Source organism: Stigmatopora nigra, chromosome 19 (assembly GCF_051989575.1).
Source record: "Stigmatopora nigra isolate UIUO_SnigA chromosome 19, RoL_Snig_1.1, whole genome shotgun sequence".
In the NCBI taxonomy this organism is placed as follows: Eukaryota; Metazoa; Chordata; class Actinopteri; order Syngnathiformes; family Syngnathidae; genus Stigmatopora; species Stigmatopora nigra.
In genome coordinates this window covers 8,623,852-8,650,091 of record NC_135526.1, presented here as the reverse complement: position 1 = coordinate 8,650,091, position 26,240 = coordinate 8,623,852, and the positions used below count along the sequence as shown (strand labels likewise).

Here is a 26,240-nt window from a genome sequence, read left to right as displayed (position 1 = left end):
GACAGGCATATTAACTTCCTTATGATATTGATCCAAATAATATGCAATTCAGCAGACGAGCCTGCATGTCGATTCATACAGTATCTCAGAAATGCCAGCAATGATTTTTCTCAAGTTTTCCCCTTCAAAAGCAACACATAGGTATTCCCTATTAAAACCATGAACATGGAGGTGAAAATTGTGATTCAGGGGGTGTCTTATACGAGAGAAATTGTAAAATATAACAATTTTAAGAGTACGACTTTATACTTGGGGCGTCTTATCTGCGAGAAAACACAGTATTTCTTTTTTTCAAATTGATTAATTTGATAATTTGCATTTACAAAGATAAATAATGTGCTTTTGATTCATACAGTATCTCAGAAATACCACTTGTGATTATTTGTCTTCACATTTTCCCTTCAAAGTAACACATTTGTACTCCCTATTAAAGCCATGAATATGGACGTGAAATTTGTGAATCAGGGGATGTCTTAATCGAGAGAAATTATAAAATATAACAATTTTAAGCCAATTTTAAGGGTATGACTTATACTTGGGGGCATCTTATCTGATATTTTACATTTACAAAGACAGGCCTATTAACTTCCTTATTATATTGACAATAATAATGTGCTTTTGATTCATACAGTATCTCAGAAATGCTACTTGTGATGGTTTTCTCTTAATTTTAAGGCAATTTTAAGGGTATGGTTTATACAAGGGGCGGCTTATATGCGAGAAAATATGATATACTATGAGTATATAATACTATATACTCACCTCATCATTTCACAATGTGACTTAACTAAGGACATATTTATCTTTAATCATTGGTAAGACATAGCTAGACATACAATATCTCAGCAGCAGTGGGTTGAGATCTATCCTCCACCGATGGGAAGCCCCTCCTCGTACTGCTGCCCCCCTACCCTTCCCACAGCTCGGCGGCATGAATCAGCCTTCATACCCACGCACTTTGCGCGCTCCTCTGTGTCTGTGCATTGTGAGGGAGGATGCTCGCTGGAGGCTTCCTTTGCTCTCGGGGGTCCTACGCAAAGTAGACACTGGCTACTCCTCAACCTCCTCCTCCTCCTCCTCCTCCTCCTCCTCCTCCTCCTCCTCCTCCTCTTCGGTACTCCTCCTCCTCTTTCTCCTCTTCCCGATGCTGCTGGAAGAAGAAGCGAGGTCGTGCAGCAACGTTCCACTCGCGTCCACGAAGCCTGACACGCATGCCAAGTAAAGGAGCTCTTTAAGGGCAGCCAGCAGCACAGGAATGTCCCCCAGTGTGGTGGTCTTTGAGCCACAATGAGGAGCTACATCTTGTCTTTTTCTTAAAAAAATCTCACCCACGCGCAGCAGACCCAAACAAGCCCGCTTCATTGTGATTCGTGCGATTTTTGCTAGCTGCTCGGTTTTTGTTCGTCTTTTCTTTTTCGTCAGTCGTGGACAAGAGAAACTTGTCCATGGCTTTGGTCATGGAGCCCGTCAGCAAGTGGAGCTCCGGTCAAGTGGTGGATTGGATGAAAGGTAAGGTTTTTTTCCTTTTTTGAAATGTTTTTATTTGATAAGGTGAAGCGGCATTGATCGAACGAACACGAGCGCGTCTTGTGCTTAAGAGAAGACACCGAACACCTGATGAGCTTCAGCTTTTAATTGCAGGCATTTAATCATTTCATCGATTTTTTAAAATCCCCCCTCAGTGGGAAGCAAGGAATAGATGTTTTATCTAGCTGGTTCTCAGGCTGACAAATCCTATACAAGTGTCTCTTTATGATGTAAACAAACCCCTATTGTATCCTTTTGTTACCCGTGTCTCACAAGGAGGGGGAAATCTACTTGGGTTTGTACTCAGAGAATTAATTTTCTATTTGAAATACTGTTGTCAATAGCGACACATTTACTGGAAAAAAATAAAGAATTATAATAATGAATAAAAATAAACCTTTTGTACTTTATAGAGCAAATGAGTATTTTCTGCTCATTAAAAGAACTTCAATCTAATGTGATTAATCAAAATGATACAATTTTGGTAATCATTTGGTGTTTTTATATTTTTATTTTAAATAATAATGAATACAACGAGGGTGGCCTGGCGGTTGAGTTGTTAGCGTGTTGCCTCACAGTGGGTCACCTGGGTTCAAATTCAGGTCAGTCCACCTGAGTTTGCATGTTCTGTCTGGGCCTTTGTGGGTTTCCTCTGGGTACTCTGGTTTCCTCCCACAGTGCAAAGACATGCATGGTAGCCTGATTGGACACTCTAAATTGACCCTAGCTATGAGATTGAGTGTGAATGGTTATTTGTCTCCTTGTGCCCTGTAATTGGCTGGCCACCAATTCAGGGTGTCCCCCACCTCTGGCCCGAAGTCAGCTGGGATAGTCTCCAAGCAACCCCCGCAACCCCAGTGAGGATAAAGTGGTTCAGAAGATGAGATGAGATGAGATTATTAGAATTTGATTTATGTTTTTTTTTTAATTTCATAATATTTACAAGCAGTCTCCTATTCAGGGTCAAATAGTTGTGCTCACAACAGGCCACTCACTTTCAGACATGATAATATTTTATTTTGATTGTCACATTCATTTCCGGGACCTTTGGAAGAATTTAAAAGCCCTAGATTCTTTTTTATGATGTTAATTTTCGAAAAATATACAAAAAAATATATACATAAATGTGATAGCTGAATGCTAATGTTGACCCACCTTTGAATTTGGCTTTTTCCCCATTTCCCTGTGACTTTCTAGCACATATTTTCTCCAAATATCCATCCCATCATGGCAAATGTGTTCCCTACTATTTGGCCTGTGTTGTTTTGCTGTGTCACGTGCACACGTGTTTGACCACACAGCTTCAGGGGTGCTTCAAATGATATACTGTAGTACACCTAACATGCACACACGCGCCCTTTGAGATGAGGAAATGAAAAATGAGGGATTATTATTTGTTTTTTTACAGCGTCTGTTGTGCTACAGCTATAAGGATGACACAATATTAATGAAACAAACAGAAGCTTTGAGTTGTGTCATAGTTCAGCTGTGAAAACACGCACTTGATGTCATAGAGGATATGGAATTATAATGAAACAACGGTAGTTTAAAACAAAATGACGTATAAAGAAACGGATGGGGGAAGAGAATGTTAAGTTTCCCTCATGTGACAAGTGGAGCAGTGACACTTCCAGAGCCCCAAGCTCTTTAATGGTGATGTAAAGTGAGGGGGATGGGGGCGGAGGTGGTAAGGGGCCTTTAGTCTTGTCCCAGCTTCTGCGGCCCGGCTGGATTTTACGCTTGCTATTCAGCGCCTTCATTATTAGCATAAGGGTCTGTGATGTCACTGGAGGCCAAAGAGGGGCGCCCTGTGACCTTCCCACAATCCCGCTCACCACCCCCCACCACAGCGCTTTGTGTGCGCAAGACGTGTTCTTCCCAGCTGTGACAAAGCCGCTTTAAAAGAGTGCTCCTCATTAGACCAAGACAAACCAACTACAGCTTTGACTCCTTGGGAGAGTGTATCCAATAAAAGTGTGTCAAAGGGATTTTGGGAACCCTTTTTAGGTATACACATAATGTAATCAAGAAACTAGATTTCTTTCAGTTCTCTCTTATTCATACACATTAACAATGATCAATGATGTTGCAGCTCCATAATACACTATATGTAAAAACATGTTCCCCGAAATGGGTTTTAGTGGGTACACCATTCTGCGCCTTTAATTTCCTCAACTCATGAGAGATAATCTGACCATCTCATGGGAAAGGATAAGAAACCAATGTGAGACGTTATTTGATGAATTCTGCACACCACCTGTTCGTTGTTAGTCGTTCGTCGTTCGTCGTCTTGAAGTTTTTCTTGGAGGAAGCTGTGGCCGAGTGGCTTGACCTGAACCTCAGCCTACAGTGGACAAAATTGGCCAGTAATGGGGACGTTGACGAGTTGGTCCAAAACGAACTCCCAACAGAGCATGAGTAAATTAGTAAATTCCTGGGTTAATTTTGGGGCATTTTCAGTCTATTTGTTGAGTTGATTCCTGAGTTACTGCCTGTTGAATAGGCCAGGAAGCGACCCAGAAATGCCCCTAAATGAATAGCAAGTGACTCAAAGTGACCTGTAAATGCCACCAAACCTAATATATCACAAATGTAATAAACAGTGGTACCTCGACATATGAGTGGCCCGACAAACGAGACATTTGAGATACGAGTTAAACTTTGGGCAAATATTTATCTTGAGATACGTGACAAATTTTGACATACGAGCATACAGCAGACGCGAGAGGCTACTCATAAGAACATTGTGGGCACTGTTTTTTTTTATTACATTTTTTGTGTGTAAATTCATGAAAATGTGAAAATCCACGCTGAAACTTTTTTTTTTTTAAAAGGGTTGACCGTACTTTGTTGTTTTTCGTTTATCGCGGCCATGTCTGGTCTATATTTACCACCAATTCCACACATTTAAGACTGGTTCTCTGGCACTAATCTGATGTGGATAGTTCCTTCTTTGAATCATTAATATATAGTTCCTGTTCACTTTTAAAAAATGATTAGAGAAAGATTCATTCATTTGTTTTCAACACCGCTTGGGGTTTGGGGTGCTGGAGCCTATTCCAGCAGACTACAGGTGAAAGGCCAACTACACCTCAGACCTTTTGCCAGTCAGTCATAGGGGATTATAGAAATAGTTTAAGTAAAAAGAGGTAAAAAATGAGGGTACAAAAACATTTCTAACATTCATGATGTTTTTTGTGTCTTACCTTGCATAACAGTCTTTTATAAGCATCGAGGGAGACAGACGGCACATTTTAACAACAACTGCACCAAAGGATTTAACACCTGCTGCCTAAGTGAAATATGTGAAAAAAACAACAACAAAAAAACCAAACTGATCCTAGACGCTGTGTTTGCTTTAGTTCTGTGCTTTTTATAGTGTGTCGTGCTGAAAAATGCTCCTACATGTCTTTTGACTAATGGGAATCTATTGCTCTCCCAATGATAATGGAAGACAAAAACAATGTGTGCTCAAATATTCTGTGAAAGACTACAAGGATGAAAGAATGTTGGACTTATGAATGCAAAATTGTGCCATTGCTGTTGACACATTTGTGAGTTGGAGTTGTTTGCCTCCCTCAGGACTGGACGACTGCCTGCAGCAGTACATAAAGACGTTTGAGAGGGAGAAAGTTGGCGGGGACCAGCTGCTGCGTATCACCCATCAGGAGTTGGAGGATTTGGGAGTGTCCAGAATCGGCCATCAGGAACTCATACTGGAGGCGGTTGACTTGCTTTGTGCACTTGTGAGTCTGAACTTCCGACATCATCTCTTCTGCACTGTTTAAAGTCGCTTCGAACTTGTATAGTAAAATCTTTCCGTATTAGTTTTTTGGGGATTATTTCGTCCTCTGACCTACTTTCAATTTTCTATTTCGAGTCATCATCAAGTTCTGATCAAATTAACAAGTTACACATTCTTTGCACAAACCTCAGAAAGCCCATTTGGATACATTTACCGTAGTTTACGGACTATAAATCACACTTTTTTAAATAGTGTGACCGGGCCTACGACTAGTACTCAAGTGAAACTCACATTTCCTTTTTTTTTTCTCTCTGACCACCAACAGCTTTTAATCAAACTAAAAAATTCCCCCAAACCAAAAATGCTACTTATACTCTCGTGCGACTTATATGTTTTTTTCCTCTTCGTTGTGTATTTTTGTCTCGTGTGACTTCTACCCAGGTGTGACTTATAGTCCGAAAAATACTGGAAGTCATTAATAAAACAGATCCAAGTTTATTTTGGTGGTCAGAATTATTTTTGTTGTTCGTGAAAACCGAGTAGTCAATAGACCTATGAAAAGTTTTTAACTCAATGAAAGGGAGATCAAGATGGCTTCTCGTTGCCTGCCAGAATGTCGATTTGTTGGAGTGAGGTCCCAGATGCAATCTGAATGTAAAATCCCCTCATCCTATATCCCGGCCTTGCTTCTGCAGTAAAGCTTCTTACATAACTGGGATTTACTTTTAAGTCTCCCAGGCACTGCTGCATTAGATATGATTAGTGGCCCTCCTGCTGCGCTCTCGTCGTCCAAGAGGATGCCACATTCTCCTTAGGGGCGAACGTTCCACTTTGGCGTCCGGTTTCCCTTCACGTGCAACATCTTCAGCTTTGCCACATGCCAGCCTCACAATGCACTGATTACCAAACTTCACAAGTAGCGATCAGATCAAAATGTTTCTTTTAAGTCTCTCTCAAAGCCAATTCACTCCTGTCTAGAATTACGGACTCGAGACGGAGAATCTCAAGACCCTCTCTCATAAGCTTAATGCCTCGGCCAAAAACCTGCAGAACTTCATCGCGGGGAGGCGGCGCAGCGGCCATTACGATGGCCGAGCCACCCGTAAGCTACCCAATGACTTTCTTACCTCCGTGGTCGACCTCATTGCCGCTGCCAAAAGCCTTCTGGCGTGGCTGGACAGGTGAGATCCAAACTCGTTCTGCATTGGATTACTATGCCTTAACGCTCATCTGAAATGAGGAACCATCTCACGATTAATTCCAGGTGCTCCTTCTTCTCCAGGTCGCCATTTGCATCGGTGGCTGATTACGGTGTCACCAGAAACAATGTCATCCAACTCTGTCTTGAACTTACCACAATTGTCCAGCAGGTATATAGACTATGTAACTTAGTAAATTTTTGGGATATCTTGTTGAAAGAACTTGGTATTACTAAATATTTTTAATCCTTCTAGTCTTTACTCATCTATAGCTATCAACATCAACAGTTTAACTTCCATTTTAATCGGGATGGACATTCATTGTTACTGGCGGTGCTAGAACAATCCATTTTGGCTGGATTGTAATTGGTTTATCTGTTAAATACAATGGAGCTGTAGTAATATTCAGCCATATCCTAGAAATTGCACCACCTGAAGTTGCGATACAGTTGTGTCATACCTACAAAAATATCTCAGATCAATCTCTACTGGTTGCTTTTGGGCTGAGAAAGTGTATCGCAATCAGGTGTAATCACGTGATAATATTTGATCATATTTAAACATGCGGGTGGAAAGTGGGTCACATCGTGACTACTTCTATTTTAAAGCGCAACCCTTGTTTTTTGTTGTTTTAGTACAAGCCAAAGCAATCATCGTTGTTTTATTTCAAAAGGGAATCAGAAGTTTTATTTTGTATCGGTGCTAAATTTCTTTTGTAGCACGGTGGCGTTTTGTCAACTTTATGCGGTTTGTACACGCCGGCCAGAAAAGGATATCCGCCACATCGTTTCTGGAGGCGGTGAAATTTGTCAGATGGATTTGTATGCTTAAGAATGCCTATGACGTCACAAACTCAATCTTTTTATAGCTGCAAGCAGGGTAATATAGCCTTAAATGTAACAGAATAGCAATTGTCATTTGGAAAAGGTGGACTTTTCTTTTTTTACATGACCAAATTACTTCTTTCCAGAGTGGCTTTTGTAGCATCATGGTTTTTTTTCTGTATTTTGAATCGAATTTACATGTAAATCACCTAATTATTTCCAAGCTCTACTAAAACATGATATTGCATTTTATGAAAACCAGAACAATGAAAGCCAAACACATTGATTGAAATGATTCAATATGTACTTGCCCTATTTGTCACCTCTTACTATTTAGTTAGAATATTAAATGCAATGACTTTTCCGCAAAAATTAGGATGTACTTCCATCCCCCTTGGTGATCATCTTACCCGCGACATAACTGTGCTCTCATTAGTTAGCATTTCACTCAAGTCATTACCACAGATCCTAAAACAGTAATCCCTCAAATATCGCGGTTAATGTAGACCTGACATGGCCGCGATAACTGAAAAAATATATAATTTTGTTTTTCCTTCAGTGCTGAGTCCTAGGAGCAAGAGTGGCTTCCACTTATGAGTTTCAGAATGGATTTTCATATTTTTATTAACTTGAAAAAAATATATATATATATAATTAATAGCAGAAAAAAATCATAGTGAATTCGCGATAAGTGAAGACGTGAAAATCAAGGGATTACTGTAGTTTCCCTATTAATTGCATTAGAGAATCCTCCTCAAAATAAGTGAGAGATTGATAGAGAAATGCCTCCGCACTGGTGATGATTCATTTATTTGGTGTTGGTGCGTGGCTGCGTGGGTGTATTGGAGGTTAGAGGTGCCAAGCTGCTTGCTTCTCTGCTTATATCCTCCTACAGCCAAAATGCCAATAATAACACATTTGGACACATTCTCTTGTGGTAACAGCGTTCTTTCTCTTATGTTCCCTAAGGATTGCTCTGTATATGAAACGGAGAACAAAATCCTTCAAGTGGTGAGTGGCAGAATCAATGCAAATAATGAAATCCCACACACGCGTCGGATGACTTTTTAACCACATTTTGTCTCCTTCACCACAGTGCAAAACTTTGTCCGACGTTTGTGACCATATTATATCTCTATCGTCGGACCCAATGGTGTCGCAGGCCGCACATCTGGAGGTGGTGCAGCTGGCAAACATTAAATCCACGGAGGGATTGGTAAATTCTTACATACGATTTGCTGATTGTGTTTTGTGCCATTACAGAAACGGTTTGCCTTTCACATAAAAATGACTCCAGATGAAATTTCATACAAAATGTAAAACTGTTTTTCTTCAGGTTCGATGAAATGAACAAGTTTGACGAAACTAAGCAGCCGAGTAGTAAAGTACGAATCTGTTAATTATGCAGGTTGATGGCAAAGCATACTAATTATTCTCAGCGCCACAGCTTGATATTTGATTCACATACAGCTTTTGAAAATGAGCTTTCAAGCATGGAACTCACTCACTACCCAAACCCACAAATTCAGATTTTTCTTACTTTCTCACTTGCAGTTTTACATTTTCAGCACTTTAAACAAAATTCTTACCCCGAAAAAAAAAGATCAACCGTGAATAAATATCCTTTTATACTCCTTCACAACACTGGACAAAAGTAATCAGATGCGCATTGCATGGTGCACCCACTCAAAGTGAATACAAGGGAGCATTTCTTCCTAGTTTATTGTCGTCCGCCCTGATTAACTTTAACTCACTGGCTGCCATCATTGACGATACACAAACCAGAATGGCTCTATTAAGGAACTATTTTTTGCATCGACCACACATAATTTTGGTACATTACAATATTATTGTCTTGTATCTCAAGATAAATTATTTTCCCAAAATGTTACTTGTATCTCAAATCGCTCGTATGCCGGGGCACTCGTATGTCGAGGTACCACTATACTTAGTTTTTCTCGTTGTCATAGCAGATCAATTTAAGACTTAAAAAAACAACAACAATGCAAGGAAGGGGCATACAAACCAGCATTACTCACACCTTTAGTGTAATATAATAAAACAACCCATTGGCTGCCATTGATGGCAATAGACATCCAAACCATTTAGGACATAAACATCTGATTAATTAAAACAGTTTTTCCCCTAAAATACATAGTTTTAGAGTTGTTTGTATCCCATTTTCGAAAAACATTACATTGACTATATCATATACAGCATGACCTGATGTTTTCCCATGAGCGTGTGAACACTGCTTACGACTGACCTCGCTCATATTCATCCAAAAACTAGGTTCGGTGGAGCTAGTGGGCATATGAGTCACAGAATACGCTAATGCAATTCAAATAATGGGTCACTCATGATAATATTATGAGAAAAATGTTATGCTTGTAGCTGGATCTTCTTTGTGAGAGAAATTAGGTTAAAGAGCAAAGAAAACACACTCACTATATGTAACCATCAGCTGTTCGGGCGACTGCTTCTTAGCAGGATGCCACACCGTAGGGCGAGAGTGCCAGCTTGGGGCCAGGAGCAAAACACCCATCCAACCCCCACACAAATTCTAGCAAGGGCCAATGAAAGTTCTTTCATCCGTTCATAGAATGCTGGACCCAGTGGCCTAAAAATAAACCTCTTACAGGCATGCAGCTATAGTGTTTGTATGCCCATGTGTGTGAAACGCATGAGAGGGAATATCTGAGGGTATCTTTGGATGTTTGACGTGCACTGCTGACCCCTATTAGCCAAAGCTTTCACTTTGATCTGTTTCTACAAGAAAAATAATCAACATTTTGCAAGAATATAGAGTAGTCTAGACTTCTGTGTTGAATACTACTCTAATTATAGTCTGTTTGATTTTGTTTCCATGTGAACACAGGGCATGTATATCAAGTCAACGTATGATGGTTTGCATGTCATCACTGGGACAACAGAGGGAGTAAGTGCGATTTACGTTGTGTGTGGTGTGTAGAAGGGGTGCCATAATTAATCGACTAATGAATTCAGAAATTTACAGAGAGCTAGCATATCATTTATAAAAATTAAGATTTGTCCAAATGCTCTACTTGAGCTTCTTGATGGCATACATTGTCTTATAGTAGTATACGAAGGAATAAGCCACAGGTCTAGCAAAACCCTTTTTAATAATTAATGTTTAATTAATCACATTTTTTAAATAAAAGACAGGGTACATTGAATATTTTATAATTTAATATTCAGTTTTATTTCAGAAGGGAAAACATATTTTTTAATTATTTACAATTAGGAAATTAGTAACATTTTCAGTTTTTCATTTATGTTTAAAATTATTATTATAATTAAAATATGTTTTGGATATAAAAATGGGAGAATAAAAACAAAAAATTTGGTTTCAATGATTATTTGATTTTTTTTAAGAAACTTTATTTTTTTATTTTTTAAGAATTCGTTTTTAAAAGACATACAATATTTTATTTAAATAAAAAATGAACGTGCAAAACAGGAAATATTCAGTTTCATTTATTAAATGTTTTTTTATTTTATTTTAGTTACAAAGCAACCTGAAAATATTGTGATTATTATTTTGTTTATAAATAAAATATTTGTATTTTTTTTCTAAAAGCAGAAAAACAAAGCCAATTTTCATTTTATATCTATTATCTTCATTTGAATTTTAGCCAGAAAAAGTCGACACATAATTTACTTTACACAAATTGGTATGCCAAATGTGGCTCTTTGACACCTACGGCATACATAGATGTGACCTTGTATTATGACAATAATTGTTGTCTTTTAGTCTCCGGCTGACCGCTGTAAGAAAATTCATGCTGGAGATGAAGTCATTCAGGTCAACCATCAGACAGTGGTAAGCCTTGTCTTTAAAGCATGCTTTAAATGCAGTACAATCATTTTTGTCCACTCAGAATAATGGCATTCACTCTTTTTGACCTGTACTCTAAGATGGGCAACTGGCCAGTGAGCAGTATTAGTTTTTTGACAGTGATTTTGAGTGTACAGTGTACTGTATATTGAATTGATTGGAATTGAATTGAATGCTTTTATAGTCATTGTACAACTATAATGAGATGTAAAGCTTTGACCGTATACTGCACAAATAACAGCAGACGGACAAATAAATCAATAATTAAGTAGTCCGAGTGAGGTCAGCAGAGTGGAGCCGGCTTGTTCAGGGTGGGTTCCACGGTTTTGGAGACGTTCAGCGCCTAGTTGCACCACTTGCTGAGTCTATGGATGCAACAACAAACTGTCAACACATAGAAATCAATATATAGTACTGATAAATAATCACTAAATAGTAATGATATATAAATAATCACTAAATATCAATTGATAAATAAGTGGTTGTAATAATACATAAGTAGTTTAAGCAGTAGTAGACAGTAGTAAGTCTTGATTAGGTCCTAGGTGCCAAACTCGAGTTGAGTATGGTGACAGCTCTTTGGAAGAAACTGTCCTTGAGTCTGTTTGTCTTTGCAGTTGTGGCTCTGTAGCGCCTTCCAGAGGGCAGCAGGTTGAAGTGGTGGAGGTCGGGATGCGTATTGTCTTTTATAACACTCTGCCCTTCTAAGGGACTGGGATTCATAAATGCTGGACAGGGTGGGTAGGGGGCGGTTGATGATCTTTTGGGCTGAGTTGATCACCCTCTGCAGTCTTTTCCTGTCGGCTTCTGTGCAGCTTGATACAGATATGTATCATGTATGTGCAGATTGATACTGACACAGCATAGGTCAGCCTGCTCTCAATGGCAAACCAGTGGAAGGTCACCAGCAGGTTGGTGTTCAATTGCTGCTTCCTGAAAACTCTAAGGGGAAATGTAGACTCTCCTGTGCCTTCTTGATGAGTGATGTGGTTTTTGCCACCCAAGTCACATCAACAGAGATGTAGACTCCTAGGAATTTGAAAGTGTCTACTTGTTCCACATATTTGCCGTTAATATACAGGGGCGATGGAGCTGCTTTATTCTGTCGGAAGTCCAGGAGGAGTTATCTGGTTTTGCAGACGTTCAGCGTCAAGTTGTTGAGACTACACCACTCACTGAGTCTAAGGACCTCATCTCTCTAGGCTGTCTTATTCTCCTCTGTAGACCTACTAAAATAGTAATGTCTGTTTACTTTCTAACATTTGAAGGAGTGTATGCGGCAAGTGAACAAAAAACACTGCATCAAGTGCACGATTTTTCAACTTAATAGTTGCTACCTTTGCATGTGTGCCCGAAGCAAGTCATTTGATCCACCACTCATTTAGTGTTTATTTCATTGTTTTATTTTATTTTTTAGAAATATACATATTTTACTCTCAAGACTATTTTCATATGGCAGAAAAGAATAAAAACTGCTTCTTCTCAGAATGTGGAAAAAAAATCTCATAGCAACCAGCCTATTCATGGCAGTTCGAGTGGTGGGGAAGTGCAGGTGGAATTTGTAAATGCCAAGATTTCTTTGTCCTTGAAGCCAGTATCAAAGCTGTGCTTTTGTATGTGGGATTGGTTTTGCCAACGTTTGCTTATTTGTATTTGTTGAGTGTTTGGAATGTTTTCAGAGTAATTCACTAGCAAAAAAAAAGATAATTTGAAGAAAAAAATTGAAGCCCTAGCTTTGTGTTCCACATTTTGAAAGGCACTAAAATAGCTATTGTGTGCTTTCTTTCCTGAAGCTTTTATAGGATCTCGATTTCAGGGAAATGTCATTGAAATGGAAATGAGTTGAATCTCGTGTTATAAACAAGACATATTTGAATGTTCAATTAATTACATTTTTAATAAAAGAGCGGGCACATTAATCATTTTATCTTTTATTTAATCAGGAATCCCCAGCAAAAAAAAAATTAAACGAAACACTGGTGAACGGTATTTGACTGAAGCTTTTTGTTTAATACTCAACAGGGGGTTTAATTTTATTTACAAGGCGTGCAGCTGTAGGTAGCCGGAAGGCTTAGCGCATCTTGACAGAACCTTCAGGATGATGAACCGTGAGGCGTGAAAACTGCACCGTGCCCGCTAGTGTCGCATTTAACTCAGAGATCCTCATTAATTTAAACAACTGAAGGTGCTCGCTTTGCTGTGTTGCATACCCATCATGATCCACGTGTTATATTCGAATAATTAAAAAACACTCTTCATGTCCAGTGTTCCAGATTGAATACTACACAGATAGCAGACATTTGTAATTTTTTCAAACATAAAATATATATTTTTTCCCCTGATAGTTTAAAAACTCATTTAACATTACCGTAAATATTCATCCATCTGTTTTATGTAGCATGTTTCAAGTAAGATGAAGCCAATCCGACCTGATTTTCGACCAACCTTTTAAACCATTAAAGCCCAAACCACCAAATAAGAGAAAGGAAAATTAAAATTTCAAATAGAATTTGTTGAAAAACATCCTTTCATTTCTCAAGTGTTATTGAGCAATGCATGTGAAAAACACATTTTGACCTTATGAAAACTGCAAGTGGTTATAAAGCCTGATTGTTTTGCGCAATCATCTGCTAGGTGGGCTGGCAACTCAAGAACTTGGTGAACCTTCTGCGTGGGGACCCAGCAGGTGTCACCCTGACGTTGAAAAAACGCCCACAGAGCACACTCACATCCACTCCTGCTTTGCTCAAGAATATGCGATGGAAACCTCTGGCTCTGCAAGTAGGACTCTTCATCTACTTTGAAAGGCCACAGATCTATAATGTGTTTGAATGTCAGTTTCTATGTTCAAAATGCGCCATGGTAAAATGACAAACAGTCTAAATGTTCACTTCTTCTCCGCTACTTTGGTCAAAGCAAAATACATGTATTAGCCTATTGACGGTTAATTTGTTCGATTAACAGAGAAATTGGATAACAAACGGGTCCAAATAAATCTTATTCTGCTCGGAACAACATTTACTTGAACACGCATATCCATTGGCACCAAACTTGCACTTTCAAAAAAGCATTAAATGCAAAAACAAAATAAAAAGCTGAATGCTATTGTGGGCCTTAGTTGCATGTGTTTTACACAGTGCATTTTTGACCCTCCACATCTTCTCCACATTTTCTTCATTTTAATTCTCTTCCGATCCCGATTGCCAATTTATACGAGTAAAAATCCGAACCAGGTAAAAATGACTGGCTAATGTTTGATTTCTTCTACGCCAGCTATATTATCCCTCAAACCTGGTTTGCATGTTTGTTGGTAAAGCCGCTCTAATTCAAAGGCAATTCCAATTTATAACCAGATTTTAAACAAAATTTAAGTATCATATCTACACATATAAATTCCTCCTTGCTGATTTTGATTCATAAGGGATGATTAAACTAGCCATTTGGAAACAGAATATCTAAAATATGGAGCGTTATTCATTCAAATGATGCTGTCAACTGCTCAATCTCTCACTCTAACTGGAACTGTGACATCCTCTTTTTTCCCCTACTTTTCCATCCTTCCACATACACACGCACTTGAGTACATTCACAACCAAATACTCACTCACAAGCAGCCACTGTTCCCTCAGAGCCCCAGCAGCAGCGCTGCCACACCTACCAGCACTTTAAGTTCTCCATCTAGGAGGGGAAGCTGCGCCCTGCAGGACCTCTACATCCCGCCTCCTCCAGCGGAACCCTACACTCCCAGGTAAAGTCACACAGACATAAAATGTACACATGTGATGTATTTTTTTACGCAGCTCATTTCAAGGGGATGAAGTTGGCTAATATCAAACTGTTATCTGTTACTTAGGTGTGTGGATTTTTTAAACCCACTGTATATTTATGGAAAAAAATATTCCCAGAGCAATAATATTAGCATAGTATAGTGTAGTGTGGTGCGGTGCAGTGCAGTGTGGTGTAGTGTAATGCGGTGGAGTATGGTATAGTACGGTACAGCCCCGCAAAGTATTATACTGTACAGTAGTGTGCATTGCAGCACAGTTATTTTTTCATTTTCTGAACCGGTTTATCCTCACTAGGGTTGTGGGGGTTGCTGGAGCCTATCCCAGCTGACTTAGGGCCATAGGCGGGGGACACCCTGATTTGGTAGCCAGCCAATCGCAGGGTGCAAGTAGATGACCGTTTACGTAGACACTCATACCGAAGGGCAATTTGGAGTGTCCAATCAGCCTACCATGCAGGCACGGGGAGAACATGCAAACTCCACTCGAGTGGACCGACGTGGATTTGAACCTAGGACCCCCACTGTGAGGCCGACTTGCTAACCACTATTCCGCCGTGCCACCCTAGAATATGAAGTTGTTGTGATTTTCTTTCCCTTTTTCATATAACCACCCTAGAACATAGATTACCCTCAATGTCAAAATGATAACAACTTCAAGAGGAATGTTAAAAATAACATTTGCTCTGTGACTTTTTGCATTGTCCTATCGGTAGAGACGACAAAGGGAGCCTTCAACGTGAAGACTCAATGTCCGAGCACGCTCATAATAGCAAGCGCTCCGACTCCCCAAATTCTTACCTGGACCAGGAGTGTGGCTCTCAATTCCCTCTAGTGGAGGATGACTCCATACTATACTGCTACGAGTACGACCAGAACCAAGAAGTGTCGTCTGTGCGCAGGGGGAGCACGCCAACCTACAGTAAGACTTTACGGCCGTCTCATGAAAACTTTGGGGCTGTTTCCCGCATTGTAATGAAATTACCTGTGCCCCCATGATCCCAGGCAGACTCAGGCCTATCTCTATGCCACTGGAATACAACTGGGAGGAGGAGAACCTGGCCAAGATGAAGAGAGAAAGCAGGAGAGGTGGGTGGGAGAGTGAGAAAGACGGGGGAGGGGGTTTGGTGTGAGGGGAGATCTCCTAACATCCTCCTCGCAGCAGAAAGATGAGCCGGTCCATCACAAATCTGATGTTATAACATCCCGCCTCTATCCTTTCCGTATGGTCGTCAGTCATCACTACCCACGCAGGCGCGCCACCATTTTACTCTTGATCTTGCTTTTTCATGATTGGCTGTAAAAGTGTGCGGTTGCCCCAGGCAACCCATCCGTATTATTCACATTTGATTCGAGATGAAGTGAAAAACAGCGGGAAGAGTCTGATGTGCTTTATTTTGGTCTCAAAGGCAAATAAGTTTCTTCTGGGGAAGACACTTATGTCATTTTTACCTTTGGGCTTATTATATATCTATATATATTCATATATATTATGTATATATATGAGTAAATATGTATGTATGTATGTATGTATGTATATATATATATATATATATATATATATATATATATATATATATATATATATATATATATATATATATATATATATATATATATATATATATATATATATATATATATATATATACATATATATATATATATATATATATATATATATATATATATATATATATATATATATATATATATATATATATATATGTGTGTGTGTGTGTGTGTGTGTGTGTGTGTGTGTGTGTGTATGTATATATATATATATATTCATTCATTTTCTAAACCGCTTTATCCTCATAAACGCTAATGAGGATAAAGCAGACTGGGGGGTGGGGGGGGGGGGGGGGGCTGGGGGTGCTGTAGCCTATCCCAGCTGACTCCGGGACAGAGACAGGGAACACCCTAAATTGGTGGGCAGTGCAATCGCAGGGTGCAAGGAGACAAACAACCACTCATGCGTAAACTCCCACCTAGGAGCAATTAAGAGTGTCCTACCTGCCTAACCATGCATATTTTTGAAATGTGTGAGGATACCGGAGTACCCAGATTAAACCCACGTCGGCTAGGGAGAACATGTAATGTCCACACCGTTGGACCAACCTGGATTCAAACCCTGGACCCTAGAACTGCCAGGTCGATGCTCCAAGCACTCACCCGCCGTGGCGCCACCCTAAATGTAATGTTATTTTTTAATTCAAATAATCAAGTTTACAATCATCCGCGCCTCATGGGGTTCACTCGCCTGACTACAATGCGGGCAGGTGTGGGCTCAATTCCCTCTGGTGGCGGTATGATTGGGAGTGCGGATTGTCGTTTGTCTCTCTGTGTGCCAATTGACTAACTGGCAACCACTCTAGGGTGTAGTCTGCCTTTCGCCCGAAGACCACTGGGTTAGGCTCCAGCAAACCCTGCAACACTTTCGAGGATGGGCGTTATGGAAGATTAATGAATAAATTTCACAATTAATCAATAAATAAAAAGGAGAGCACGTATGTTTTTTTAATTTACTTTTTGTGAAATTTAATCACAAAAAAATAATCAACAATACACAAATACATTTTTGGTACATTGGATAATCATTTCATAATAATTCATCATATTTGTTGAATTACTGTTATGGACTTGGAGGCCCATAACTGCGAAGTGGTCTGCCACGATGATGTGTTTGACACCTTTGGAATAAACCGTCCACCTGTTTATGAATCACCACACAACTTTCCATTGCAATTCCGTATCCCCGCAGAAAAGTCCCTGCTGCGTTTTGCAAGTGTAGACAAAGCTCCCGGCGGAGAGTTCATGTTGGGCCGCAGTTTGAGTCACAACCGGAGAAAGCCGGATAGGGGCAGCAGCCCCGCGCACTACACTCTCATCCCGGCCTTGCAGATGGAAGTTTCATTGTCTACGTCGAGCTCCGACTCTGCCTCCCTCTATCACGTCAGTTCCTCTCCATCCTCACTCACATGGCCTCGTAGAACTGCTACCTTTTACGGTCAAGCTTGTGTTTGGCTTTGCAGGTGTTTGAGCGCTCCTCGTTGCTGTCAAGGTCAAAAAAGAAGAATAAAGGTAGGCATGAGAGGGCAAACCCATTTGGAATTGCAAGTTTATTCTGATCACTTTCATTCATTTGTCTCTGGTGCAGGCGGAAGCCCCATGGCCTCCATCAGCAAGCGACGAATCTCCTGCAGGGACTTGGGTCAGGGTGACTGTGAAGGCTGGCTCTGGAAAAAAAAGGACGCTAAAACCTATTTTTCTCAAAAGTGGAAGAAGTACTGGTTCATCCTCAAAGACACCTGCTTGTACTGGTACATGAACGAAGAGGTAAAAGAAAATTTCGCTTTTTCCTCCATGGTATTACTTAACGTGTTTGACTTTTAATAGGATCTTTTTCCTTCACCACAGGATGAGAAGGCAGAGGGTTTTGTCAATCTTCTGGAGTTTAAGGTTGACCGTGCTACTGAATGCAGGAGAAAATTGTGAGTGGTATTTTTTCTGGATTTCGTTATGATTTTTCAAAATAATGCCAATGTGCAAAAATTGTGCTGTCATTTAGAGGTGTAGAGAATACAGTAATACCTTGAGATACGAGCTTTATGCGTTCTGGGGCTGAGCTTGTATGTCATTTTACTCGTATCACAAGTACATTTTCCCCATTTAAAATAACTAAATAGAAATTAATTCATCTCCACCCTTGGGAAAAAAACACTTACAGTAATCCCTCGAATATCGAGGCTTCAACTATTACGGCTTCACTAAATCGCATATTTTTTTCTGGAATAATTAATTTTTTTGTTACTTACATTTTTTTGTGAAAATGTGAAAATCCACGCTGAAACTCGCAAACAGAAGCCACTCACCTTTCCTATGCTTGCTACTAGAACTCAGCACTGAAGTAAAACAAATACATATGTATTTATTTATTTTACAAACTTTTGGGGCCCCCTGCTTTGGTAACTGAATTAGTTAATAATTCCACATATGTCCTTGCTCCAAACCAAAAGATAGCTAAATACCTACATATATACACATTATTTGAAAGCGATGCAAAAATACCTATGTTTAAAATAAATATTTCTCTCCAGGAGCCAAAGAATTAAATATTCCCATACATACTCTGTGACCTTAGATGGCACTGCATAAATTAAGCTAATGTGTACTTCCGAATTGATCTCCTCTCTATGACCACTTTCCCAAAAATATTCTCTGCCATGTTTAACCGTTACGCCGTGTTACACTTAGTTGACATGATAAAATCATTTTAAAACTTGTTCAGTGGTTATGTGCCAGTTGTCTATATTTAACTAATTCATATGTAAATGTCGCTGTTTTGTTGTTGATACGAGCCCACCCACCTCTTCCGCTTCTGAACTTTGCATTTGCTCCCATTCCAGTGCTTTCAAGGCATGCCACCCGAAAATAAAGACCTTCTACTTTGCAGCAGAAAATGTAGACGACATGTCAAGGTAAGTTGATGAGGCTGTCATCACAGTTAGTGTTTTCATGCATATATGAATTGTCCGGACACTCTTCCCCCATGCCTCAGGTGGTTGAGTCGTCTCAGCATGGCTGTGGCCGGGTATTGCGATCAGGATAAAATCCAGGATCAAGGCAAGTGCCACTTATACTATAAAGTCAAAACTCAAATTTAAGCCATTTCATTTTTGCGTGTTTAAAAAAAAAATTGAATTAGAACTGTCTCTTGTAATTTTTTTTCATGATGTGAGAGATGGTCAAAGGCCATTTGCATGAGCTAAATACGCACTTAAATTATAATAACCGTGAAGCTTGTATAACTGCATGATTAGCACCGTATCCCACTCACATCTCATGGTCATAGCTGAATAGATATGAGTCACTTTTGAATAGCATTTTTCCCCTCTTTTAAAAATTATAATAAATTAAAAGGTCTCTGATTTCACAATTCACATCAATGCTCATTTTAGACACAGAGTACCCCATTTCTTATCCTTTGAAGCCAGAAATTCTATACCTTGTTAGGGTTCTATTTCAAGGAACCTGTAGAGGAACTCAGCCACAGCAGCGCGTGGGTGATCTGTTTTATCCTTGGATAGAGAGCTCTTCCGTCACATAAAATGAAGACTCATAGCGGCTTCAGAGGACATCACAAGGAATTTTCACATCTTGGAATTACTTCTTGGCACATTCAGTTGACCGCAAAATCACACCTACAGCACTGCTTATTCTGTACGCGCAAACAAAATCTCTGATTGACAACTACACAGCTTTTAGAAGTTTTATCATTTCTGGTATGTGAAAACATACCAGAACTTGAAATTGGCCTTACTTGCCCACTACACTATAAACACCTTCAGTCCCAAATGTAGTATATTTCAGTGTTTCCCAACCTTCCCCAAACAATCTCAGGGGACACCAGCATCTGAAAAACTTTTATTTTAAAACTATGTTGCCTATATTAACAATAGTCATTCTCATCAAAGTTTTATCAGCAGGAATCACATAAACCTCCAAAATTATTCCAAAATCTCATTTTTCACAGTGACCTAATGTGTGCAGACACTGAACAACTTACGGTTCAAGTGATGGAAAAATCAGTAATGTAATGTTGTTAGTCACATAATTGTATGACCTTTCTCCAAATATGACTTAAATATTGCAATATTACGCAAAAGAAAATGTGCTCACCCAGACTTTACTTTGCCAAAAGTTGGTTCCCTAGAAAGCAAACAAGTTCTGGTTCATGTTAGAGGAAAATAAGTAACAAAATGACTGTTTCACAATTCAAATCTTGTAATAATAGAATCTACAATTTAAGGTTCATCATATATTGATTTTAATCTTAAAGTAGTTCAATTTTAATCTCGTTATATTCATTTTCATTTTTCTCTCTGAATATTACTTTGTATGGCTTCTTCCAATTTCCCACGGCACACCTAACCATTGTGGTTAGGAAACACAGCAATACTTAATCATTCATTCATCTTCCATACTGCTTATCCTCACAAGGGTAGCAGGGGGTGCTAGATCCTATCCCAGCCAATCACAGGCAGCAAGCTGAATTGGTTGCCAGTCAATCACAGGGCACAATGAACCAACCAATCACTCCCGCTCACAATCACAGCACCACTGAGTGGGAATCGAACCCGGAATGCCTGCACCAAAGTCAGGCGGAATCACCACTTCTCCATCGAGACAACCGAGTACTTAAACTTATAAGACATAATCAGAGTGCTATGGCTATGACAGTGCTTTGCACCTTTTTCGCAGATAGAGAGTTGTATAATTTTTTTGTGGGACACCATATCTTATTCACTGTATACATTTAATGATCCTCTTTTGGTTGCATTGTATTTACTACTAATTAGATTACTGGAGTGAGAGTGATCATGAGGAAATGGACATGACTTCTATGAGCAAGCAGGATAGTCCACCGCCTCCCTATGATACCTATCCTAGAGCATCATCGGTAAGTATCCAATGTTCTATTTTTATTTGAACCTATTATGTAACAATATTGTAGAAAATATTCTGTACAGAACAGGGGTACTCACCTGTGAGGTTATAAATAGAAATGGTGATATCTCGCAATACTTTTTATCCCTATGGGTCCCCTGCCAAAAATAGATAGGTACTATATTGTTTTAAAAATGTGTCACTGTGTTATAACAACAACAGGTTTTACCCTAGAAAATGTCTTTGTGAAGAAAGACACTCATTTGTTTATGAGAATAGTATCGTGTTGCTCTATCTATTTACAGAAATGTTGCACTGAAATGTTTTTTTTGTTGGTGAGGAAGACAATCATTTTGAAAGATTGCATAAGTATGTTTTTCTCTTCTATAGTCATAATGTAGAAGATCGTGGATTGATTTCATCACCCATGTATTGATACATTGTATTGTATCACAGATATTCCCACCGACTCACTTACTGTGTGTTTTCATGAGTAAGGGTTAGCGTAATGTTCAAATATGTTATCTGAGATCAAAAAAGTCAAAGTCAAAAACCTTTATTATCATTTTACAACAGCTGCATATAACAAAATTGGTGGTGCTACTCCACAAAGTGTGTGTTTCCCAGTAAAAACATAAAGAAGTAATTTAAAAAGTCATGTCTGGGCAAGGTAATTCTAAAATATCGCACAAGCTAAGATATTGCACACCCAGAAGTTATTGCACAGAAGCGATTGGGTATCATGCTAGTACAAGTTCAGAGCCCTGATGTCTCTGGGGGAAAAAAACTATCCCTGAGTCTATTTGTCCGTGTTTTGTGAGACCAGTAGCGTCTGCCGGTGTAACAGGTTGTGACCAGGTTGATAGGGGTCTCTGATAATGTTCTCTACTGAGATAGCGAGGGCTGGCAATGCTCTCCACAGTGGCTCTATAGAAGGTTACCAGAAGCTTAGTTTCCAAGTTGTTCTTCCTGAGTATGCTCTGGAAATGGAGTCACTTCTGGGCCTTCTTTACCACTGCCATGATGTTGGTAGATCAGGATAGCTTGCACATGACGTGGAACCCCAGGAATTTGAAGGACTGGACCCTGTCTACGCATACTCCATTTATAAGGAGTTGGACCAGATCTGTGCTGCGTTTGCAAAAGTCCAGGATTATTTCCTTAGTTTTCATGGTGTTTAGTGTGAAAGGTTAAAAACAGTACAGTATTAATGCTAGTAGTAGTTGCAAAATTGAGTTATTATTGTTTTTTTGTTAGGTGAGCCCCTTCCTAGAACCCAAACATGGTCATTTCTCCTCATCCGACACGTTCCACTCACGTTCCTCTCATGAGGATTACCACTCAGAGCCTCAGGAAAGTGGTGGCAGCAACAGCGGCGGCATCTCCCCCAGGCAGAAATCCAGCAATCAGCGAAACTCGTGGCAGGAGCAGATGGAGAACAACGCCCGAATGCACTTCCTCCAGGCGTACCCCGTGGAAGAGCTATCCGACGACAGGGAACAACTGGCGATGGAGTATCGCAGGCAGTCTACGCTTCCTGCCCAACGGAGCCTCTTGCAGGAGCAGTACCGAGCCTTGCCCCTGCCCCTCAGGTCCAGCATTGATTCGGAAGCGGGAGGGAAACCACGCAGTTTCACATTACCCCGAGACAGCGGCCTTCACGCCATCCTGGCGGCTAATGCCGGCACTTCAGATGAGATGACCTCTCCATGCTACCAGATGGAGCGGCCCAGAGAAACAGGTTTGACAGCTTAATTTTTTATGTGTCAATGATAGACAGACCAGAGTGGTTCTATTTTTACCGTCTTTCTAACACTTACAACACTTAAACTACAGAAACACATCAACAAACCCCCTACTGCTCCAATGAATTAATATTTTTTAACCAATTTACTCATTCCAAATATTTATATTTAGTGCAAGTTACAAATATACTTTTTGCTTCTTTATTTCCTAACCAATTTACTTACACAAAGTAAAAAAAAAAAAGTTAGTTACACAATCCACCAAAAACCATTGATGCTGATAGATGAACCGAAAAGTTCGGAAAATGAACTGTTTTTCCGTTGACCACACATTACCGTATTTACTCGCATATAAACTGGCGCGCAACCTTAAAATCTCATAAAAATTGTTGAATTTTACAATTTCTTGTGTATAAGTCGCTCCCCTGATTCTCAATTTTCACCTCCATATTCATGGTTTAAATAGGGAGTAAAAATGTGTTTCTTTGGAAGAGAAAATTGGTAAAATATCTGGATTTTTTATGGTTTGTATTACTGCAATAGTTGTCACTTTTCGAACAAAAGATAAAAAGAAAAAAAAGGAAGGCGGAATTTTGTTTTATTTCATAATCACAAATCTACAATCATTTCTTTTCGCAAAGTAAGTGACCATTTTTTTCATGTTTTATGAAAGATACATTTTTCTTTCTCGAATTTCATTCATAGATGTAAAAATTATTTTTGTTTAGCGTTTTATTTGTTTATCTTTTCTCTATTTTGAAATTGATTACTGTATCAGCCGCATTGTCTTGCATTATGGCGTCATGGCATTATGCTGTTATGGCGTTTTGCCTTTGTTACCTTGCAATTTCATGCATGTCATATTTTTATGCGTATATAAGTCTTATCCTCAAATCAGTCATCTTTCTTTCCGACAAATGCGGCTTATATGCGAGTAAATACAGTAATTTAGACAGATTACCATTTTTTGCTACACTCAAACTAATGAAAAACATCAAATGCTTTCCGATGCAAGGTGGGCTGATTGGACACTCTAAAATCCCCCTAGGTATGAGTGTGAGCATGAATGGTCATTTGTCTCCTTGTGCCCTGCGATTGGCTGGCGACCAATTTAGAGTGTCCCTTGCCTCTGCTCCGAATTCAGCTGGGATAGGCTCCAGCACCCCCTGTTACCTTAGTGCGGATAAAACGGTTCAGAAAATTAAATTAAATAAAAATGGACTTTCCGCTGGTTCTAACAGCCTTAATCTTATTTAAAAAAATTAACTGCTATCTAGTCAAAACGGACCGGACGTCGAGCACTATCAACAGCAGCTAATGAGTTAAATTTACAATACAATCCACATCATAACATCTTCTTTCCCAGGGCGCGTCGGACGCGACATGAGGTTGCAGTCGGACTCTGTTGGGGATTTGTATCGAGCCCTGGAGCACACCAGCCTGTCCACCTCAGCTGAGCACCGATCTACCAGTCGCCTGGAGTACAAGCGCTCCTTTGTCCGCAGGGTTAACGACCCCTTGCTGAACGACAAGCTTCACCGCCTACGCATCCTCCACAGCTCTCTCAACGTACTGGCATTAAGCCCGGCCTCGGTTCCCAGATCAACTGTATCTAATTAATTTTTGTTGGATGTATTTTCTTTCAGAAAGTCCCTCTTCAAGACTTAAATCGATCCATGGGCTTTTTAGGCTAACGTGCTGAAACGCTCACCTCGGGGCTTGCAACCTTGCTGGAGATGAAAAGGTGTCAAAAAACTTCATTTTCCTTCCTCCTTTTTCTCCTCGACCTTTTAACCATTTCTATTAAGAGTATTACACCCTCACATGCTCTCTGAAATATATAAACGCCATGTTAAAGGTGCTATGAAATACTACAAGTGACTTATTTTGATAGCAGACCATAATTCTGACACAAGTCCATTCAAAAAGTGACGGAAAAGGCTTTTTCATCATTCATTTTCTGAACCACTTTATCCTAACTAAGGTTGTGGGGGGTGCTGGAGCCTATCCCAGCTGACTTCGGGCCATAGGCAAGCCAATCGCAGGGCACGAGGAGACAGACAACCGTGACGGAAAAGGCTTAATGGTGAAATTTGTTCCTAATTAGTCTTCCCAACAGATGTCACAACCATTTTTGCGGTTTGTTAGTATGGCTTAACTAATATCGCCATATGACATATGCCATTCCGTCAACACGTACTTGTTAGCACAGCATTAGAAATCTAGAAATTGTTTATTTATTTATTTATCTCTAATTGCATTTTTTTCATTTGACTTGGTTTATTAATTTCCATTTTGTTGGCCTTATTCATCAATTTTTTGTAACCTGTAACTCCATTTGAATAAGATATAAATGCTTTTTTGTAGCAAGGCTCAAAATTATTGTGACTAGCGATGTCTTAAAACTGACACTGCAAAATAAGTTGAATCTAACCTTACACTAAACTTAACTCTAATTTGTTTTTAAATTTTGATCGCTTTCTTCTCCCTGGTTGACTCTATTAGCCCCGCCTCCACCCTGACCTTCAAATGCAACATATCGAGGGTTGTTTACCTTTGTCTTCCCTTCATAATATTGCCAAAATGATGCACACAAATGTCCTCACAATAGGATAACGCACAACCACTTGCCAACGAGAAGTAGTAAATACTCCTCTCGTATTAGCGATCGTTCCGCCATTCACAAAAACCCAAAAAATGCAACGCTCCGCCCAGTGCTTGTTGGGATTTTTCGACCAGAAAGACCCATGGTGTTCTTATGAGCAGCCTTTCGCGTCCGTTGTATGCTCGTTTATCAAAATTTGTCTCGTATTTCGAGATAAATATTTGCCCAAAATTTTACTTGTATCTCAAATAGCTCCTATGTCGGGCCACTCGTATGTCGAGGTATTAATGTAGTCCCACACAGTGGACATGTTTACCAAGTTGTTTACATTTATAGCAGCCAAAAATTGCGAAGGTAGTGGGAAGATGCTAAATCGGATTTGTTGTGAATAAATCTGACACAATCCGATGCTCCAAAAATAGCCATATTAGGCACCAATAACGAGTATCAAATCGGTACATCTGGTGCAGCTGCATAGGGAATTTTTATTTTGGTGGGAGTC

General features: G+C 39.6%; 1 protein-coding gene across 1 annotated transcript; it reads left to right on the top strand.

The window, feature by feature from the left end:
* The first annotated feature begins 1,086 nt into the window (after positions 1-1,086).
* On the top strand, positions 1,087-25,798 carry LOC144212391 (connector enhancer of kinase suppressor of ras 2-like). Its single transcript, XM_077740222.1, has 22 exons — positions 1,087-1,509; positions 5,110-5,273; positions 6,251-6,453; positions 6,537-6,642; positions 8,265-8,306; positions 8,392-8,511; positions 10,174-10,233; positions 11,071-11,139; positions 13,789-13,935; positions 14,784-14,902; positions 15,655-15,860; positions 15,944-16,027; positions 17,703-17,893; positions 17,974-18,022; positions 18,099-18,277; positions 18,359-18,432; positions 19,348-19,419; positions 19,500-19,564; positions 21,301-21,401; positions 22,646-23,129; positions 24,500-24,702; positions 24,780-25,798. Exons 1-22 carry the CDS (start codon positions 1,446-1,448, stop codon positions 24,825-24,827), a joined length of 2,850 nt encoding a protein of 949 aa, XP_077596348.1. The 5' UTR covers positions 1,087-1,445; the 3' UTR covers positions 24,828-25,798.
* Positions 25,799-26,240: the final 442 nt, after the last annotated feature.

What these genes read in the sequence shown, in the direction of transcription:
- LOC144212391 (XM_077740222.1), top strand. Translation starts at nt 1,446, where the DNA reads ATGGCTTTGGTCATGGAGCCCGTCAGCAAGTGGAGCTCCGGTCAAGTG. An exon ending in ACTCTGCCTCCCTCTATCAC is followed by an intron (nt 17,894 to 17,973) that starts GTCAGTTCCTCT and finishes TTGGCTTTGCAG; the next exon opens with GTGTTTGAGCGCTCCTCGTT. An exon ending in GTCAAAAAAGAAGAATAAAG is followed by an intron (nt 18,023 to 18,098) that starts GTAGGCATGAGA and finishes TCTCTGGTGCAG; the next exon opens with GCGGAAGCCCCATGGCCTCC.